At 40.4% G+C, this 22912-nt stretch overlaps 1 protein-coding gene across 1 annotated transcript; it reads right to left on the bottom strand.

The window, feature by feature from the left end:
- Positions 1-2123: 2123 nt before the first annotated feature.
- On the bottom strand, positions 2124-13547 carry HTATIP2 (HIV-1 Tat interactive protein 2). Its single transcript, XM_024211186.2, has 5 exons — positions 13353-13547; positions 13155-13262; positions 9663-9800; positions 2686-2747; positions 2124-2602 (listed from the first exon to the last, which is right to left on the bottom strand). The coding sequence occupies exons 1-5, from the start codon at positions 13545-13547 to the stop codon at positions 2374-2376; spliced, it is 732 nt and encodes a 243-aa protein (XP_024066954.1). The 3' UTR covers positions 2124-2373.
- Between the last annotated feature and the right edge of the window lie 9365 nt (positions 13548-22912).

Raw genomic sequence — 22912 nt, forward strand, 5'->3', positions numbered from 1 at the left:
CATTGTGACTAGTTAAAAAAATTAAATATCTAAAAAGGCAGAAAAATCAACTGTTTCAAAGTTTGGCACCAGCTTTTTACTATTTATTGCAACAAAGATCCTTAATTTTCATTCAAAAGGTACAATAGCTTTCAAAATTATTTTAATTTGCAATATGAAATACTGATGAATATAAAGTACGAGGACCACCATCAAAGAAGATTGGCCATTGGTCTGACCTGGTATGACACAGCCTATCAAGTCTACTATTCTGATTGACCCTCTGCCTGACAAACTCAATCCATCTCCCAGTGAAGCTAACTGAAGCCTTTCCATTGACTTGAATGGGAATTGGATCAAGCACCAATTGTGCAATGAAGCACAGAGAGGAAAGGTGGAGGAACTGGATTCTTTCCTGCCCCCTGCAGTGATCATATGCCCTCAAGCACCAGAGTTGATTGCTCCGTTTAAATTTGCATAGTTACAAATATTAATATGGTCCATGAAATTATCTAGCCTTCCCTTTAAATCCAGCTACTCTATTTGACTGTGACACCTCCTATTTGCAACAATAAGTACATGCTGTGCACCCTTCTGGCACTGGTAATGTCAGCTAAGCACTGTAACCTGGTTAACAAACTGACACAGCTCCAGAGGGATGCATACTGATTTTTTGGTGTGACAAACAGATTCAAACCCAACATAAAGTAATGCAGGTTTGGGACTTTGGTTTTCATATAGAAAGATACTGTCATGTATTTCCTTTTAATCTCCTTTAATTCTTGTTTTATAGTAGCAGCCGTGTTAGTCTATATATAGCCCTTTGGACAGTGCTTATTAGTTATTTGCCATTGTACAACCACCAGAGGGAACACCAGCATTACTTTTTGGGCTATTGGCCCAAATTCTAATTATTAGCACATTGGGACCAAGTCAGAAACTGATCTCAGTTACAGCACAGTAAATTCAGAGTAACTCCACTGCTCTCAGTGGCGTAATTCTAGATCTACAGGGGTGTAACTGAGAACAGAATCTGGCCCAGGGAATTTTAGTATCCCCTCCAAAACCTGGCTTTCATCTTCTCTTTCCTACTCCTATTTTAAGCAAAGAAGGGGCTTAAATACAATAGCAATGACTAAGAACAGTTTATAAATGGATAGATAAAAAAAAAAATCTAAAGTGTTTGGATCCAGATTAGATTCTGAGTAGGCTTTTGGTTCAAATTACTCAACGCCAGAATCACAGAAGTCACTCTAAACTTCTACTACCTTGGGCAAAAAAAAAAAAAAAAAAAAATCACCTGTGAAGAAGTCAAAGAATTTTGTGACATTGAAACCAGAACACTGGCCTCTTAAATTTTACATCTGACCCAGTACCAAAACCATATGTCTGAATGTTAAATTAAAATTTCCACATCAAAAGCACCACCTCAGTGAAGTTTGAAGGGGGTAGATTATTTTATAAGGTCTCCTTTGGACCCATCTCTGATTATAAAAATTGAGGTATATCATATTACTAGTGACTCTTCAAACATTGTTTATCAAAATCAACCATTGATACTGATAAAGATTTTTTCTATAGGGTTTCTCCTATATAATGTATAATAAGGAATCCCTAAGACTAGGAAACAGTATGAACCCTTTGCAAACGTATTTTCTTGTTTAATTCATCTACACAAGAACCCTTTGCAAGCCAAATGGTTCCAACTTTATGCAGCAAGGCTTAGTTGCAATAAATGGAAATGACTTAAAATCATTAGATAAATTATTTTTCCCTCTACACTTAGTCAATAACATAATCACAAGCACAAATTCGACAGCAACCATTCTCCAAACGGTCCCTGGCTGACAGCAGCAAAACTAGTAACAGCAGCTTCTTTGTGTTATACTGAAATTCTCTCCCAGTGAAGGGGCGAAGGGTCACTGATTGCATAGTCTTTGCTCCATTGCACACCCTTTGCTAATGTTCAGTTCTGAGAATAACTGACTGAATGTGCCACACAGTCTTGTAACTGAAACCTCTTTTTCTTATTACATATATTAAAATACTATTTAATAAACGTAAGGCACCTGTTCATTTGGATCAATGCATGTAATAGGCTGGATGAAAATCATATTAAAATTCTGCAGCAAAAGTATCGTTTTCATTCAACATGTCTTGAAAAAACAACGCCTATCGTTACAATCTCATAATCCTTATAAAAGGATTTGCATGGTACAGCACGATTTACAATGTAATGGATTACTATTTCATAATCCTGGGGCAGGAGGAAGAAACCACAAATGTTTAACAAAATTTTACTGCATTGTAAATAGGAATAGGATCCTGAAATAGGAATTGGTGATGCTGTTAGGGAGGGGCAGAAGTGCACAATATCTGATAACATCACACCATTTAGCTGGTCTTTGTTTCATCTTGGTTTCCAATCATGTGGATATCCTTGTTCTCTAACAGCTCCACCTTCTTGTCACTCGGGATTACTGCATTATTCACCATAGCTCTTGCTAACGTTGAAATGGGCACAGAAAGTGCAGTAATAGACATCACATGAGAGAGGCAACCCAGAATTTTTCTAGCACACCATTCCAATGGACGGGACTCTTCTCGGTCACATAAAATCAATCTTAAAAAAAAAAAAAAAAAAAAAAGAGATTAAGAAGAGGTGATAAATAGTTTCCACTCACACTTCAACAATCAATCACTTACGCAGGTTTAAATATAGTGCAGCGTTCAAAGTTAAGTTCTTCAATTTTAACTTCTGCTTCACCCTTAAAAAAAAAAATTCATTACATGTTTAAACAAGGATCCCAAAATTACTGCTCATCATTCTAGCATGCTTAAAGTATTGTCAATACAATCCTGACAAAAAAGAGTCAACCTTGAGAGCAAAAGACTTCTAGGACGGTGTTATACTCCATAGGTTACTACTATGGATCTGCCTTTTTGTCTCTTAACAATTACAAAAAACCCAAACAAACAAACTGTATCCACAAATTTCACATGCAGTTAGTCTATAGCAAAATATATTCCTGTTAGCCATTCTTTCTTCCCCCTACCCAACTATTTTCACCCTCCACTGCTACCCTTACTTCTGCGCTACTGCCTTCAGAGCCGGGCAGCTGGAGATAGGCAGCTGCTGACTGAGTGCCCAGCTCTGAAGCCAGCAGTGCAGAAGTAAGGGTGGCAATACCATACTATACCATCCTTACTTCTGCGCTGCTGCTGGTGGCGGCTCTGCCTTCAGAACAGGCCTTCCGGCCTGCAGCTGCTGCTCTCAGCTGCCCAGCTCTGAAGGCAGCACCGCCACCAGCACCGAAGTGAGGGTAGCAGTATTGCAATCCCCACACCCACACACCTTGCAACCCCCCACAACTCCTTTTTGGGTCAAGACCCCTACAATTACAACACCATGATTTCATATTTAAATAGCTGAAATCATGACATTTATTATTTTTAAAATCCTATGATGATGAAATTGACCAAAATGGCCCTACCCATAAGGCATGTTTTCCAATCCTTTATCATTCTTGCGGCTATCCTCTGAATGCTCTCTATTTTATCAACATCCTTCTTAAATTCTTGATACCAGAACTGGACACAGCATTCCAGTAGCAGTCACACCAGTAGCAAATACAGAGATAATATAACCTGTCTACTCCAAATCAATATTCCTACGTTTAGACAGCCAAAGATTGCATTAGCACTTTTGGCCACAGCATCACACTGTGAGTGCATGTTCAACTGATTATCCATCATGATCCCAAAATCTTTTCAGAGTCATTGCGGCTCCGGATAGAGTCCCCCATCCTCCAAGTATGGCCTGCAGTCATTGTTCCTATATGTATGACTTTACAATTATCCACATTGAAATGTGCATTGTTTGCTTGCACCTAGTTTACCAAGCAATCCAGGTAGCTCTAAATCAGTGCACTCCCCCAATCTTTGGGTTATCTGCTTGCTTTGTCAGTAATGATTTTCTTTTTATTTTCTTCCAGGTTATTGATAAAAATGTTAAAGAGCATAGGGCTAAGATCCAATCTCTAAGGGACCCCACTACAATTACATTTTAAGACCATTTTGATTTTGTATCATTCTTAATCAAAATATTGTGTGGCACTATGTCAAATGCCATGCCGAACAGGAGTATAATATGTTAACACTATTACCTTTAGCAACCAAATTTGTAATCCTATAAAAAAAATCAAGTTTGTTTGATGACTATTTTCATAAAGCTATGTTGATTGGCATTAATTATATTACTCTCCTTTAATTCCTCATCAATCAAGTCCTGTTTTGGCCATTCCCTTAATCTGCCTGGAAATGATGGCAGGCTACAAGCCTATAGTTACCGAGATCATCCTGCTTACCTTGTTGTGATGGGGAGATGCTCTCTCCTGATTCTCTGATGCCCCAGGAACTGCTCAGACCCACTTTCACCTTGTGTGCCAGCTGTATTTTATTCTAAACCCAAACACTAACTCAGTACAGTGCAATATCACCATTTTAATCTTTACCTCTTTCAACACTTCTTTGCTAGGGCCCTAGAAGGAAAATAGATCCATCCGTCACTCTCTGTCTCACTCTATGTTGGAAGCTCCTTCATTCTAGGCTCAGCTAGCCCTATCCTCCCTCATAACACTTCCTTCCTATCTTTTTATAAGGTTGTTCATCTAAGAGCTAATTAGTTCCTTAACTCCTCAGCCTCACCTTCTGATTAGCTAATTATCCAATCAGCGTTACTGGCAGAACTGAGGCTACAGTGATGAGTGATGACCCACCTTGTCAGATTTCAGCACTCTGTCACACCTGTTTAAATATTAGTGTAACGTTAGCTTTCTTCTAGTCCTCTGGAACTTCTCTAGTGTTCTAAGACTTACTGAAAATTAACATTAATGTTAAAGAAAGCTCCTCAGTCAGCTTTTTAAAGTTTTTGGATGCAAGTTATCTGGATGTACTGATTTTAAAATACCTGTAGCTAACTTCAGTAGCTGCTGTTTAACATTCTCCTGAGTTATTGTTAGAATGGAAAGTAGTTGATGATCATCATCATCATATAATATGAATACATCATCTGGCTTTTTCTCAAACAAGAATAAAAGTATCTATTCAGCACTTGTGCCTTTTCTGCATTATTAACAACAATTCTACCATTTCAAGCTAGTAATAGACAAATACCATTGGTAGGATTTCCTTTGTTCCTAGTATACTTTTTAGAAGAGTCCTTCTTTTCCATAACTCTGCTGGCCAGAGATTTCTCCTTGTGTCCTTTTGTTTCCCTTATCAATTTTCTATAATTCCTAACTTCTAATTTATATTCACTGCTATCAACTTCCTCTCTTTTCTATTTGTTTTTATATAAGTATATATAGACTTGGCAGAATTTGATTTTTTTTTTTAATTTTGATGGGTAATTTCAAGATTTATTTTGAAGCTTTTTTAAATTTTTATTTAAATTTTCACAGTGTGCAAAATTATGGGTTTTAAGCATTTCTTCCCTATTTTTATTTATTTAAATGTTCACAGTTGCAGGAAATTATGGGGGCGTGTTAGGTAATAATTAAAGGACATTGGACACAGATTCAGAAAGGTAAAGCTTTATAACCACTAAAAGAGAAACTGCAAATATTATGTGTCAAGATTTTAGCCTTAAATCAAACTCTAATAAGTTCTCAAGCAGCATTTTTCTTACTTTGCTTATCTGTAATTTTCTATTATTGATGGAAATATTTTTCATTGTTGTGTGTGATGATGTTTATCAACATTTACCAATAAAAATCTAACCTTTCCAAGCCATATATTATAACTTTTTTCACTTCCCCTCTAAGTCAGGCTGTTTTTTTGTTTGTTTGTTATGAGGCAAATCAGCTGAGAGAGAATTTAAACAGGAAAATGTGAATGATAATTGGGAACGGTATAAGAATAATTTACTAGATGCCCAAAAAGCCACAATCCAAAAAGACTACAGTGGTTTAAAAAACACTCTCAACTGATTTGGCTCATAATTGCTTTCAACTTTCTGAAATTGGCCCTTTTAAAACAGTAAGTATATATATTACTTGTTTGGAATCTGTTCTGTTTGCACAAAATAAATATAATCAAATCGCAATCACATAATTAACCTGTGGAGCTCATTGCTAGTTGAAAAGTAAGAATTTAATAAGATTCAAGAAAGGATTAGACATTTCTATGAAAAATTAGAACATCCACAACTACGTTATACTGGATAAAAGTGTGTACAAAATTTAAACGCCCTCATGATTCAGGGTATAAGCCAACCACTAATAGACATAAGTTAGTAAGAATTTCTCCACTGGGCAAGTTACTCCATAATTGTCTATTAAGGGATTTCTTTCATCTTCCTCTGAAGCATCTAGTACTGGCTAGTGCTGGAGATGAGATACTGTATTAGATGGATTACTTGTTAGATCAGGTATGGCAGTTCCTATGTTCTTATGCCTGAGTGCCTCTGTGGGAAAGCTTGGGGAGGTACCTATCAACAGTTTTCAGTCTCTGAAGATCTCCGTTACATAGCATTTTTCATTCAGAGATCTCCAAGTACCTCACAAAGATGAGCAACTATAACTATGCCCATTTTACAGACTGCAGAACAGAGAGGTTAACTGATGTGCCAAAGTAATACAGGTAGTCAATGGCAGAGCTGGGAGTAACACCCAGATCTCCTGACTCCCACTCCTGTACCATAGAGGTATGAACCATGGTTGTTATAAAAAAGACCAAACAAAATTATCTCCCTTTTTGTTAATACTTGTGAGAAGGGAGAGTAAGATTTCTATAACTTTTGGAAGAAGAATGTGGTAGATTGGAATTAATATGTCAATCATTCATATTTTACATAGGATCAATTTAATGAGTAGAAAAAATTATAAAAATTTGATGAGCCCTGTCTCTGTAACCTCAGATGTAAGGCAGACAATAACCTGTTTTCAAGGTTAGCACATTCATTCAGGGTCAGAAAACATCTTCTCCTGATAACAATCATCAGTCATTATTTGTATACACCTTTAGGCAGACTAACTTTTAAAAGCAACATGGGAAAAACAAAGCGAGTGATTTTGTAAAAAAAAATTCAATGGACATGAGACAGACAGTAATACCCAGTGTGCAGAAATACTTGGTACACCACTTTGAGCGGGTGCATTTGACCAGGACATGGGTGGTCAGGCCCAATGGTCAGAGCAGGAGTCAATAGGCAGGAATTGGAGCCAAGGGTCAGAGCTGAAGTCAGGCAAGACTGGGAACAAACAGAAGCTACCACAGCGGTGGGCAGATGCTTGGAGCAGCCGCTGAATTGCGGCTAGGCTTAAGAGCCAGTCAGCTGATCCTTACAGCTGATCAGGCGGCAAAGCCAGTCAGGCCACCTACTGCAGCTACACTTGTTAGGTAGCCCAGAAACTGGCTCTGCTCTGGTTCTTGACAGGGTGATGTGATGATAAGCACAAAAACCTCAAAGAAACTGAAAATTACAACAGGGCTGTGAGGGTGGAGAGACTATCTGAAGGAGAGAGGGTTCTTGCTCACAGGTTGCTCAGGAAGAAAGGCAGAGGGAATGGGGATATTAACACTAGAGGATACATTTTTCATAAATGTAAGATGTTGCTCATTGTAATTATGCCTACCTCGTTAAACTCTTACTGAGTATAATCTGTAGACCATTTCTATCACTTTAATAAGATTTTCTATCTTGCTTTTGATTAAAACTTAAGTCTTTAGGCTTTGTCTACACTGGGGATTTGCCCCAGTTACAGCCCTTGGTGACCAGCACTGGGTCAAACCTAGTTATGCCAGTGGCACTTACCTCGGTTTCAAGCAGGGGTTAGCACCACTGGTGCAAATAGCAACATTGCCTGCCTACACAAGAGGTTTGACCCAGTGCAGTTACACCAATGGCTGTAACTGGGACAAATCCCCAGTGTAGACAGGGCTGTAGATTGTTTAGAGGTCAAAATCACTGAGACACTCACGTACACTTTGAAGGGAAGACAGATTTCTGACTTCTTCTGAGAGAACTATATCTATCCTGGAGCAATTGAATGAGGCAACCCCTAAGAAATACCACCCATATACTGGCTGCAGTGACTACACTTAGGAATAGCTGGATGACCTCAGGTGACTTGCACCATTACACTACCACACAATTGAGTTCCAACTTAGTTCAAACTGAAGTAGCTGTAAGTGGTAGCATTAAAAACATATCTAGTGGTAACTCACCTGTAGGAATTAGTTCCAAAGTGAATAGTTTTAACCTCTTCAAAGCAAAGTCAGCTCAAACCACTAGCAAACATGCTAGAGAACAATCCAGCATTGGTGAGGGGGATGAATAAGTAACCTAATTAGGGTGACCAGACAGCAACTGTGAAAAATCGGGACAGAGGGTGGGGGGGTAATAGGAGCCCATATTAAAAAAAGCCCCAAATATCAGGACTGTCCCTATAAAATCGGGACATCTGGTCACCCTTAACCTAATAGGACTTTCCATCTGTACGATGTATGATTCTGGAAAATATATTTTGATTCAAGGAGCTGTTCTGGGGATATATGGTTATTAAGACTCAGGAAAACAAAAGGCATGAAGAATCTCTCTCTCCTCTCTGAAATCCTGGCCCTTTTGAAGTCAGCGGAAGTTCTCCCATTGATGTCAATAAGGCGAGTATTTAATCTTCTGTGGTAATCTTAGGCCTTGTCTTCACAAACACAAAAACTTGAGTTAGCTAACTGGAATTAATTAACTCAAGGTAAAATCCGAGTGCCAACAAGGCAGTTTATAGTTTTTACATGAGTTAGCAGGTTGAACCTCAGATAAAACAGATAGGGCCAGATTTTCAAGGGAGCTCAGCACCCACTGGTGGGCCCTGACTTTCTTTTTGAAAAGCTGACCATAAATGTCGGAATGGGAGCTGGTGGGCACTAAGCACTTTGGAAAGCGTGGACCTTATTTAGGTGCATAAATGAGAACTGAGGTGTTTTAAAAATCTGATCCAAATTGTGGGTGTTGAGCACTTGAAAACGTGGCCCCACTGGGCCAATTCCGTCCTCTGTTACACTGGTGTAACTCCTCTGGAAGGCAGTGGGAATTTTATTCACATAAGAGGACAGAACTGAATCCTAAGAAGCTCTAGACAGCAACAATGTAGCTGAATTGTAAAGAATCATAGAAATTAGAAATGAAAAAGAACTTGGGCCAAATGTTCAAAGATATTTAGGCACCTAACCAGGTTCAGCACCGAGGGTGGATTACAAAGTTTTTTATGCACCTAACTGACATTGATTTCAATGGGAGTTAGGTGCATAGATACCTTTGTGAATTCCATCCCTAGTGGGATTTTCAGAAGCACCTATCCGCAACTTAAGGCATCTAAATACCTTGAAAATCTGGCCCTTTATATCTAGTCCATCCATCTGCCAGTGCAGGATTATCTCTGATAGTACATTTTCTAGTGTTTTTTTTCAATCAAGTTTTAAATTTCTCAATCACTGGAGCTGTCTAAGAATCTTCTCCAATTTTTCTTTGCTTAGTTTTACTCCTGGTTAACGTGTCGTCCCCCCCACCCCCACCCCCCGCTTTGGATAACTGCTTAAACAATTCACTGGGAAATTTTGACTTTACACACTTAAACCATACAGAAATTTCTCCAGATTATTATTATTATAAGATTTAGACCAACCTTGATTTTTAAAATAAAAAAAATGCTGTGCTTATCAGCTCTAGTGCTAGATACCAAGAGGAAGTGTTTGCAACCACCAGCTTTTGCCAACTCTGCTGACATGCAAACATAATCTCGATCAACGCGAACAAGTCCATCCTAGGATAAAAAGTTACTTGGATTAAAGCCAGGTCAGAAGAATCCACAGAAAAGGGAAAGTGTGTGGGGTCGGGTGGGGGAAAGCAAAACTATGTGGGACCAAATTCAGTGACTCTCAGTTTTCTTCAAAATCTCTTTCATTTTTGAAACAAAGACTGAAGGGAAATTCCATGGCACTTCATTTTAGAAAATCATTTCATACTTAACTAAGCTAAGGATGGGTAAATGGTTTCTAACCATTAGAATGAGATTCTGGAACATCCTCCCAACAGGTGGTGGTGGGGGGGAGGCAAACAACCTAAGTAGTTTTAAGATTGCTCTTAACACATTTATTATCAAAGGGTTGCCCGCGATAGCAGGGGTCTGAATTTGATGACTCAGGCGCTCCCTTCCAGTCCTATTTAAATCAGTGATTCAAAGGTTGGTTGTTTTATCGCTGCAGTTGAGCAGAATCTTTGTAAAGCACACTTTTGTAGACACCAGATTCCTTCATTAACGGCCCAATCTTGAAAGATCCTGAGTGCATCCTGAGAAATATGGAGTGCCCTAAATTCCTACTGAAGTAACACCATAGGATCTACTCCTGCAAGCACAGGTTGGTTCTATCTGTCCCCAATGTAGAATTTAAAAGCACATAGAAAACAAAAAGTAGCCAAATATTCAAGTTATTTAACCCATGGTTAAGTAAATTCCTAAAATTTATTTTTGTTCAATCAGAAGATTTTAAAAGCAGATAAACAAGGCATCTATAAGTCATTCGCCATCTAGGAGAAAAGAGAAACTTCCTCAGAAGGTTACATAGTAGCATTAGGATAGTTCTTAGATTTCTGGGTATGCTTTCAGAGTTATGTGTCTTGTTTTGTAAATGTGACAAAACCTCAGCCCTTCAGACTAAATGGAGATTTTTGCCTTACAAAACTAATAAAAAATAGAAGCTTCCCTCAATAAAAAACTGCAAATGCTTCTGATAAATATTAATTCTAACTTTCTTTTTAAGTGCTTGTTTGGAGTATTTTGAGTAGTAGCCGTCTGCGTTAAATCTCTCATTCTTTGTATCAGCTTCTAAAAAAAAAATTAGCCAATCAAAAGTCCCTAGACCGACGCTGTCTCTCTCAGTTAATCCAAGGCCAGTAAAGGGATAATTTGATTAAACTGAGACCCTAATTTATTTAGCTTTAGTTCTGGATCAACCTCTCCTTAATAGAGTGCTGTCGTCTCCAATTGTTTGATGAAAATTAAAGTGACATAAATACCATGGGACTTTTTCAATCTGATTAGTCAGCTAACTTGCATCAATACTACCCCAGCCATCAGACGCTGGCGTCCTTCCTTTCACTAGCCTTACTAACAACTGACAAGTTCTCCTTGAAGAACTGGCACCCACGCTGCCACTCAGACCCCCACACTTAACCCATCATCTCTCCTCAATGGGTCCTGTTTGACAAGGTGCCCACAAGTTTTTTCCACTGCTGTTCCCTGGACAAAGCTAAATATTGTTTTATTAGCAATCAATAGCCTGTTAATCCCAAATGATTTCAGAAATCCACTGAGCTCTCAAACTGATTATAAACATTCGTTTTTCTAAGCTGCTAAATTCAGATGAGTTTTCCTCCCTCCACCTCCAGCATGTGGCATTTTAGTTGAGAGCAAAACCTCAACAGCCAAAAATGCCTGTTGTCTTTAATGTTGCATTTAACTGGCTATCAATTCTCAAAGACTTAAGATACACTTTAAATATGATCAAACTTTGGCACAAAAAGCTCCATAGATTTAGGATCTCCATGAAGATTTCTACTGGATCCTCTACTTTCTAATCTTCCGTTTAAAACCAAATGCTAATAATAAAGTTTCTACATCTTTCTTTTGCCTCCCCTGCTCCATACAATAACATAGTGCATTCTTGTTGAGTCTGCAGCCAGGCAGAATGAAACAGCCACAGCAAAAAAATAAACTTCTAGTTACAGTATATTAATGGCAACACAGTTAACTAACTGCTGAATGATGTATTCCATGTTCAACAATTGGAAAGCCTGGTACATTCTGATGGCCCATTTGTTTGTATATTGGGTCATGAACATTTCTTCTTTGAAGTCAGAAGAGGATGAGCCAGGGTGGCATTATGAACATGCTATCTATTGACTAATTCAGCCTCGCCTACCCATAAAATCTACTTGCTTCACCTTACCACAATGATGTTGATGACTAAGGGCATGTCTTCACTAGCAATGTTAAAGTGCTGCTCTCCCAGTGCTATAAAAAACCCACCTCCACGAGGGGAATAGCTACCAGCACTGGGAACATGGCTGTCAGCACTGGTGCACTGTCTACACTGGCACTTTACAGCGCTGAAACTTGCTCCCCCGTCGACTCCCCCTGAGCACTGCGTCAGCAGTCGACCTACCGCAGTGAAGACACCGCGGTAAGTAGATTTAAGTACATCAACTTCAGCTATGTTATTCACGTAGCTGAAGTTGCATAACTTAGATCGATCTCCCCCCCGCCCCCCCAGTGTAGTGTAGGCCTTAGTGTAGAACATATTCTCTAAGGCCTGATCTACACTGGGGGAAGAGGGGGGATTGATCTAAGTTACACAACTTCAGCTACGTGAATAACATAGCTGAAGTCAACATACTTAGACCTACTCACCGCGGTGTCTTCACTATGGTGAGTCGACTACTGCCGCTCCCCCGTCGACTCCGCTTGCACGTCTCATGGCGGCGGAGTACAGGAGTTGACTGGAGAGTGCTCGGGGGTTGATTTATCACGTCTAGACTGACGCAATAAATCGACCCCCGCTGGATCCGGCGGGTAGTGTAGACATACCCTAAGTCATCAGTTTTGGCAGAGGCTGTGCATATTGTGGATAATTCTGCATCACAAGTTACAAATGAAATATTACAGAGGTAAAGTTTCAGAGAGATGAATTTGTCATGCTGAAATTTCAGCTCTGCATTTAGGCTCAGTTAACTTGACAGTATCCACTTGAAGTGTAATGTTTAAAAGGTCCCCAAAGTAGATTCTTTAGTATCTCTTTTAAAGAAATCTTTTCCACATTCTATATTTCTTTTATACATTTAATTCCAGCCCTGCCCCTGGCAGAAATTTCGGTACAAAAAATCTACTTTACAAGACAAATATCACTCACAAGAGTGAAACAAAACATGGGCCCAAATGGTAAAGCTTTGACCTAGAATCAGAACTAAATCCAAATTTTCCTAAATGTGGGGGGTTGGGGGAGGGTTGTTAGCCGTTCTACTGTTTCCGCGCTGATTGAAAGAAGAGAATGAAACAAGGGGATTTGTACAATACTTCTGCAAAGTGAAAACTAAGCAATGTTGGGGTTTTTTTGCTTACTGCTCCTCCTTTTGCTTTTGTGGTACCAAGACAACAGAATCCAACATCATGACCTTGAAATGCTGCAGAATATTCATCCAGTTTTTCGAAGTCTACCACCTGTTGATTCTAAAACATAAGGATACAAAATAACATGAAAACATTAACATATAAAGCAGTGTTAAAACTGATACCAAATATGCCAGTTATATGACGTACCACATTTTGATATGCCACTTCTTCAAAAGTCAGTTTTCTACGTCCTATGATGGTGACATTAGAAAACAATTGCTGTTTCAAAATTTCTTTTAACAACTCTTTGCCAGTTGCTCCTGACGCACCAAGGATAAAACAAGATTTATTTTGTTTCTTGAAGTTTTCACGAAGGTTTTGTATGTTCTCAAGCTCACCCATTCTGTATATGGAAAAAAAAATCATACAGTTCTTTAAAAGAGTCACAATGGATATTTTTTAAACATTCTTTAGTCTAGAGGTATAGAAGCAGACACTGATTGTTTTCTGTTATATCAAATTTACTGTGTTTTTGTTTAATAGTAGAAAAGAAAATGTTTTAAGGACTTTTCATTGAACCATGTCTTCAGTCTTTCAGGACTGTTCTCAAACAGTGACAATTTGAATAAATGATTTTTTTTAAACGTAGAGTGAAATGTTATGTCTCATTGACATACACTAGGAAACCTGTCACTGTAACAGGGAGCTGGAAAATAACTTCTTTAACATTAATCCAAAATAAGGAAGTATCCTTGAAAGTGACTGAGAACTTGGCATGTTTCATATCTCCCCAGTAAATCCCATCCCCATTGCCTATTATTCAGTATCCACCATAGGGTGGGGGTGTATGGTTTATTTCTGGAACTCTGCTGGGAAAGGTAATAAGTTTGACATAAAAGAGCTAATTATCCCTAATCACAAATAGCATCTCTCTCTCTAATAAATAACCTGAATACCCTCTGAGTGTAGAGCACCAAAGCCTTGGTGGAGGGGCAGGGGTATGTGCTGCTGGTATCCTGGCTGGCAGCATGAGGAGGCTCTTGGAACTTTATATAATACTTCAGGGGCTGGTGATCTCTGGTTACAAAGAACAAACAATGCTGATACCTAGTTCTTATATATTGCCTTTTATTGATAGATATCAAAGAGCTTTACAAAGGAGGTCAATATCATCACCCCCCTTTTACAGATTGGAAAGCAAAACAGGGGACTGTATCCTGGAATGCAGTGACAATGAAAAGGAATTAGGGGTCATGGTAGACAATGAGTTGAACATGAGTTCCAAGTGTGATGCTGTAGCTAAAAGGGCTAACCCAATCCTTTGATGTAAAAACAGGGAGGTGGTATGGGCCCTGTATTACAGCATTAATTAGACTGCCGCTTTGTGGGGAGTTGCTGTCTCAGTTGATCTCTCTCATATTGCAAGTAAGTTGATGCTGATTTTGTAGACTTGTGGTCTATCTGTTCAATGCCTCAGACCTTCAGCCTGGTCATGGTTTCAAGTCCGCCCCTTTTAGGATACATATAAGAAGTCCAAGAACAGGGAGGTCTTCAGGATCAAATGAGGGATTCAGGGCTTCCCACTTAGGTTGGGGTCTCATGGTCCAGATTCCTGTATCTTCAGGAATTTCCATCAACTAGGTTTCCCGCTGAGGGATAGGCTTTTATAGTTGTCCCTCTTCAGGGAGTGGTAGGAGAGCCCAGGCCTACCCTCTCGACTGAGCTCGGCTGCAGAGCCCAGTGGTAGGTAGCTAAGTCCTGCACCCTCAGGTACTATGTGGCTGCCTCCCTGGATCACTTCTTACAAGCCCCCTTTCTTCCCACAAGGTAAAGTAAAGAACTGAACATAAAGATAAAGTCTCTGACCTTCAGAGAGTCACAGGCACCTTCTTTGTAGGCTTGGTCACACCAATACAGCCAGGCCTCAGGCAGCAAGAACTCCTGCAGGGCTCCTTCCCAGGAGTTTAGCATGTAGATCAACTCACCTCCACTGTCTGCCTTCCACTGACCCTACTCTGCTCCCCTTTATAAGTTCCTCCTCAAGCCAGTGCAGGCTTTGCAGGTGTGGTCGGGCAAAGTCAACTGGGTTCTGAGCAACTCCTTAACCCCCTCTTGTCTAGTGTGGGGTCTGTATACCCTATCACAAGAAACTACTAGATTGTCTAGTCTGGCCTCTTGTATATCACCGGGCGCCAACACCACCCAACAGCTACACATGAAACCCAACGAAATAAAGTATTAGAGCCCACAGGAGACTAGACTGTTATATGGCACAGGCAGAAAACAGGAGGGTTTGAGATGCACCAGTGCTTGAGGCCCCTGCAATGGCAGGGAAATGATTAAGTGAAAAATATCCAGATAATCCTGGCAAGTGCCCCACATTCATATGCTGCAGAGGAAGGTGAACCACCCTGACCCACAAAGTCACTGCCAATCTTACCTGGGAGAAATTCCTCCCTGACCCCACATATGACAATCAGTTAGACCCTGAGACTGTGAGCAATAACCAGCCAGTCAAGCAGCTGAGAGATAGAATGCTCAGTGCTACCTCAAAGCCCTGGCCCACCCCACCCAATTTCCCCATCTCCAGCTGTGGAAGGGGATTAAAAAAAACTCTCCCAGAATACCTTGGGGGAGAATCCCTTCCTGACCTCTGCCAGTGGCCTGCTGAAACCCTGAAGCATGAGCTTTAGGAATACAAGACATAAACCTGAAGTGATCCCCAAGGCTGTTGAGCCCTGCCTCCTACCATCACAAGCAACCCTGCCATACAACTGCACTAATAAATTTCTCTTATTAACCATAGGAACAATTTACCTAGGGATGTGGTGACTTCTCCATCATTTGAAGTCTTTAGATCAAGACTGCACATCTTTCTAAAAGACATGCTATAGCTCAAACAGAAGTTATAGGTTTGATGCAGAAATTACTGGGTGAGGTGAGGTTGTTATGCTGAAGGTCAGACTGGATGATCATAATGCTCCCTTCTGGCCTTCTTTAAGGCCATTTATCTAAGAATTAATAAATAGTCCTCCCACAGCTGTATCTGGTCCAATCTTACAGAGCTCCCACATTCACAAATATATATTATAGCAAGCCAGGGCTGCAAGAGGGCTTGGAGGACACCAGTGAGATTTGGTGACAACTGCTGCCCTATAGGCACTGTCAGGAAGCGTGGGGGAGACAAGGCCCCGCACCCCCCGCTTCCTGCGATTCACCGTGAATCTCAGCCAGCCAGTAAAACAGAAGGTTTATTTAGACGACAGGAACACAGTCCAAAACAGGTCTTGCAGGTACAGACAACGGGACCCCCTCAGTCAGGTCCATATTGGGGGGCAGGGAGCTTGGACCCCGGCCCCGGGTCTCCTCCATTTCCCCAGCCAGCTCCAAACTGAAACCCCCTCCAGCCACACCCCCGGCTCCTCCTCCAGCCTTTGTCCAGTTTCCCGGGCAGAAGGTGTCGCCTGGCCCCATCCCCCTCCTGGGCTCAGGTTACATGCTCAGGTATCATCCCTCAAGTGAAGTCACACCCTGATATCCCATCACCATGCAGACAGTACCTGCAAAACTCCCATGCAACATCCCCAGGTCAATCCTCCCCACTCCCTGCTCCATCACATCATCTCAAAGTCCTCCAGATCCTGCAGAAGCAGAGTTGCTGCTATCACTACAGTGCTGGCAGCACCACTCACCACTGAGCAACATATGCATATCTGCATCACCTCATCCGACTCCATAAAACCCACTCTGAGCAATTCATAGAGTAACCCCCCACAGGTCCACAAAATCACCATCAACTTACTTGCAATATGAGAGAGAGTTAGCAACTCCCTACAAAGCTGTGTTCTTCGTAGAACAGGTAACTCCGAGCTCTCTGACTCAGTAGACACTGATCATTCTCACCACACCTTCCACAAATATGCTCCAGCCACACCCACAATGAATCTCTCATTCCCAAAACACTCCTATGTCAAGGAGGTTGGAAAACTCTTGCTGTAGAACCAGTCACTCTAGCTTTAAACCAGTGGTGAATTTGACCACACCCAAGGAATCCTGACCAGCTCAATTAGGACAGCTATTAGATCTGCCACTGGCAAAATTAAAACACAATAGTGGGACCCAGGATCTGACCCAACATATTTAGGATAGATGGGCAAATAAATTTGATAGATAAGACAGAAAATATACGTGTAATATTATATCTTCCACTATCAATGATAGGTTCTTTAGAATTCAGAAATATAATATTTCTACATTTATGATGCAGTCTTTCCTATTTGTATAGGTATGCATTAATACACATGGATTAAATCAATGTCACTTGATGCATTGTCAATTTATGGACCCATAAAGTTGGGTCCTGTAGGGGCTGATTCAGAAGTCTTTGAAGTAAATGAAAAGTAACGGGCTTTGGATCAGACCTATACCATTGTACTTAGAATCAGACAGGATCAGAAATGCATGTCAGCAAATTAGGAGTTTTCATACCATCCCCCAGGACTGTTCCAGTATTTGCCACATATCTGAATTGCACATTTCTGCAGCATAGTTTATTTTCACATGGGTGAAGAGGGTCAAAAGTTTGAGCTACATTGTCTCCATTTAATTAAGCACACTCTAATACCCTTAATAATTCAATAGCATTCTATCCTAATGGTCTAAAACACTACAGTTTATAGTGTTATGTTGGTTTTTGGACTATGAAAGCAAGATTGGAATCTATAATCATAATTTATTTTTTTAATAAGGACAGCTACACATTTTAAATCATTTTTACTTTTAATTGTTGTACTACTTGTTGTTTGTAATATTTGCAATATCATCTTAAGAACCAGAAAATAAATATCTTTCTAAACTACTTTGGTCTTCTCTGAATTACAAAGTATGCAGCCCCTGTTCCTATAAACATAAACTCAAATGTGGGTTTGCAGGACTGGTCCAGTTTTGCCACGGAACACCACCACATTGTGACTGCTTTTCTTTGTTTTCTTCTCTCCCTGTGAAGTAACATTCTGCATCACTGATGAACACTGCTCTGTGAATACAACCAAGCACTATCAAATTGTCATCCATTCCATTTGTATGCGGTGTGGGGGTTGGGGAGTCTGGTGTAGTTCAGGATAAATAGGATTTGCAGAAATCAACTTTAACTGACAATCAATTCTTACTCCCTCCAGGACTTGTAAGCTTGCCAGTTTTCATTGTTTTTTAAAATATATATACACACTGAAAATAACTGACCATTATCTGGGTATGCTTAATACCAAGCCAAGAATTGCAGTCACTTCTTTCTCTGCCACAGAAACTAAAGAAGTAAACAAGTAAAACTCAGCCAGTGGGAGTGTGTTAAAGGTAACAATCTTGTCAAGCCATAAATTTGGCAACCACAACTGTGTTAAAATTATGGTTGCATCATCCTACCAACTCAAGATAGTTAAGTCCTAGGCAGACTGCAAAGACCTACAAAAGGAGCTCTCAAAACTGGGTGACCGGGTAACAAAATGGCAGATGAAAGTCAATGTTAATAAATGCAAAGGAATGCACATTGGAAAACATAATCCCAATTATACATATATAAAATGATGGGGTCTGAATTAGATGTTACCACTCAAGAAAGAGATCTTGAAGTCATTGTGGATAGTTCTCTAAAAACATCCACTCAATGTGCAGGGGCAGTCAAAAAAGTAAACAGAATGCTGGGCATCATTAAGAAAGGGATAGATAATAAGACAGAAAATATCATATTGCCTCTATATAAATTCATGGTACACCCACATCTTGAATATTGCGTGCAGATGTGGTTATCCCATCTCAAAAAAGATGTATTGGAATTGGAAAAGGTTCAGAAAAGGGCAACTAAAATGATTAGGGGTATGGAATGGCTTCTGTATGAGGAGAGATTAATAAGACTGGGACTTTTCAGCTTGGAAAAGAGACGACTAAGGGTATGTCTACACCCAGCCGCTAGTTCGGCGGCTGGGAATCGAAGTTCTGGGTTCGACTTATCGCGTCTTGTCTGGACGCGATAAGTCGAACCAGGAAGTGATCGCCGTCGACTGCGGTACTCCAGCTAGACGAGAGGAGTACCGCGGCATCGACGGGGGAGCCTGCCTGCCGCGTGTGGACCGAGGTAAGTTCGAACTAAGGTACGTCGACTTCAGCTACGTTATTCACGTAGCTGAAGTTGCGTACCTTAGTTCGAATTGGGGGGTAAGTGTAGACCAGGCCTAAGGGCGGATATGATTAAGGTCTATAAAATCATGACTAGGGTGGAGAAAGTATATAAGGAAGTGTTATTTACTGCTTCTTATAACACAAGAACTAGGAGTCACTAAATGAAATTAATAGGCAGCAGGTTTAAAATAAACAAAAGGAAGTATTTCTTCACACAACACACAGTTAACCTGAGGAACTCTTTGCCAGAGGATGTTATGAAAGCCAAGACTATAACAGGATTCAAAAAAGAACTAGATAAATTCATAGAGGATAGGTCTATCAATGGCTATTAGCCAGGATGTGCAGGGATGGTGTCCCTAGCCTCTGTTTGCCAGAAGCTGAGAATGAGCGACAGCGAAAGGATCACTTGATGATTACCTGTTCTGTTCATTCCCTCTAGGACACCTGGCATTGGCCACTGTTGAAATACAGGATACTGGGCTAGATGGACCTTTGGTCTGATCCAATATGGCCATTCTTATGTTCTTATGTACCACCTACATGCAACTTACAAAATAAAAAAATACACCTTAAGTTGCATCAGAGCAGATGTACCTTTTATTCCTATTTTACAAAATTACAAATTGTGCAAGACAAGTCTATGAAAAAAGTTTCTTGTATTACTCTTACCTTGTGCCTCCTCCCACTCCCACAGGCTTGTTTATTTACTCACCTGTTACATCTTTAGACTGAAAACTGCTGGGGGCAGCGACTGTCTTTTGCCACATGTCCGTACAACACTGAGCACAATGGGGCCATAACCAGGCTGGGGCCTCTAGGCACTACTCTAATACAAATGTTAAATAATAATTATAGCAGCATTCTTTTTTTCCTTCCCTCACATGGCTCAGTATCATCTTTACTGATCAGCTTTTTGTTGATCCACCAAAATGTTTCTACTTGTATTTGGTCAAGGTTAATTAAATATACAAAGCTTGGTAAGAACAAGGAAAGGGCCTGTACACTATGGAGCTCTTTTATTAAGTGCCTGGTGAGTTCACTAAACATCAGAATGAATATAACTATTATAAATTAATTGTTAGTTATCAACTGGATGTTTGGTGCCAAACAAGCTGCAAAGGAATACATGATGCCTACCCCAAGCAGCGTACAGTGTAAAGGATGGATTGTAACCTTACAATTCAGGCCAAATAAGGGGTAGTTTGTAGTTGTACTCCCCCTGATAAATCTGATTTGTTTTTTTAATTGCCAAAACATGAAACAGGGGGTTCATGTTTCTTCACAACCACTGATGGAAACATTAAGGGTGTACTTCTCATTTATACAGATGCAGCGCTATGTAAGTACAGCTTTGTCATCTGGGATGTTTTGAAAAAATCTCCTACTGTTGCTAGCACTGGTTCATCTCCACCCCAGTGTAGATGGCCTGCTGATTGCTATCAGCATTTTAAGCATGGTAGATCATGCTCTAAGAGCAAAGTTAGATGATACTAGTGGCAGCAAAATTTGACAAGGCCCAAGAGAAGAATTTGGCCCTAAATCTGTAAGCAATTCAAGGTGTGCAGAAGTTTTTGTTAAGACATTATCTCTTAAGTCAAACAAAAGTACACAGGTAATTAAAGTGGGACTTTAGCATCTCTTTAATGAAGACTTTAAAAAATGAGCATTGCAAGGCTTTGTCTACCCCAGGGATTTCAGTCTTCAGCGACCAGTCACTTGTCTGTTCTAGCCAACTACCACCCAGTGTCAAACCTACCGTTCCCAAACAAGTTAATAGAGAAGCTAGCCAAAGGCCAACTTCCAGCTCTTCTCATTGAAGCTCATATCCTAGACTCAGCACATTCTACATTCTGGTCAGGACATGGAACTGAAACTTATTTAGTGGCACTGCTGGCTGATCTCTTACAGTCAGTGGATAAAGGACAGACATCCAGGCTCATCCTCATAGACCTCTCTGCAATATGCAACACTGTATCACCTGAGAGAGGTGGCAGGGATCCAGGGGGATGTGCTAACATGGTCTGAGCCCTTCCTGGAGGCATGCACCCAAAAAACAGTGAGAAGAAACTGCATCTCTATAATTAGATCCCTCACTTGTGGAGTCCCACAAGGTTCAGTTCTCTCTCTGGTCCTATTCAACATACACATGCAGCCACAAAATAATCTGGTCAGACTACAAGGACTCCAGTGCCAGCAATATGCGGATAACACATAGCTCTACCTTTCCTTCTCCCCCACAACCACACCACCACTACCAAGAAGCTGAAACAGAGCAAGACAGATTTGATGCTGGTGAGCAGAGGAAAGCATTTTGAAGAGTTCGCAGCACAGCACAGTGTCCTTTGGTTGAAGGCACACCCCCACAATTGGTAAATTCAGTGTATACATTTGGAGTGCTCCTGGATTCCTCAATGACGCTAAGCTCTCACATAGCAGCGTCTGTGAAAAATGCTTTCTACCATCTCTGTTTTAGCTAAGAGATTCCATCCCATCCTGGCAAACAATGACCTGGCCTAAGTTATTCATGCCATCATCACCTCTTGGCTGCACCACAACAATGCAATATACCTAGACATGAAGCCATCAACCAATAGGAAACTCCAGCTAGCACTGAATGCTGTAGCAAGCCTCCTCAGGAACACAAGCTTCCATGAACAAATCCAAGTTCAAGGTCTCAGTCTGTATCTTCAAGACACTCAATAGCTAGGGCCAAGGATATCTGAAATATTGCCTAAAGCTCCAGGATGAAGACCATGATCTACAACTTAACTTCTCTGGCACAGTGGAACATTTAATCAGGTAGCCAAATGCAAGTTTTTGGCAGTACCTTTTTCAGTGTCCATAAAACTTTTTTTGTGAATTCTGAATTTCAAAGCCCTAAATTCAGATGCTTGATGACATCTTGTCACTATTAAGCATTCTGAAATATGCTGAGCACTTATTACCACCTCCCCTCCTGATTCACAAGCCAGGTGACAATGAAACAACTTCAATTGGATTTCAATGATTTTTTAATGAAAACTTCATACTAATTCTTTGTTATGGAAGATAATTAGCTAGGGGGTACATATGTGTCTGTACTAGCAGTATACCTTGCTAATATGTTCCTTCCCCATGCCCGAATCAACACACAAGGCATATTCTTTTTGTACTCTCAGAGCTTACTTAACAAATTCTTACATATTCACACATAAGAATTAATTTCCCAGTATTGGACAGATTATAAATCAAACACATGGTCAGCTGTTTTCTTGAGGCACCATGTTCCAGGAATATGGAAAGGCATATGGAGTCACATGTACGTTGAAACCACCTTCATGAGATATGGCCATGGCCATGGCAGCATCGTTGGGATCAACCTGAAACCAAAGACTCTCAAGACCTGGGCTCTTAGCCTCCACATATGCAGCTGACTGGTGAAAGACATTGCGAACATAGATGGCAATGAGACATAAATACAAGAGATCCACAAAGAAGAAATTAAGTCAAGGATTGTTGAAGATACAAGGGACAGAGACGCCATTAGTAAGAAGCTAGAGTTGTGCATTGTTCCCTAAGCACCTAGTGACAATAGTAAATATTGTCAGTGG

Source organism: Terrapene carolina, unplaced genomic scaffold (assembly GCF_002925995.2).
Source record: "Terrapene carolina triunguis isolate 2854851 unplaced genomic scaffold, T_m_triunguis-2.0 Scaffold96, whole genome shotgun sequence".
Taxonomy (NCBI): domain Eukaryota; kingdom Metazoa; phylum Chordata; order Testudines; family Emydidae; genus Terrapene; species Terrapene triunguis.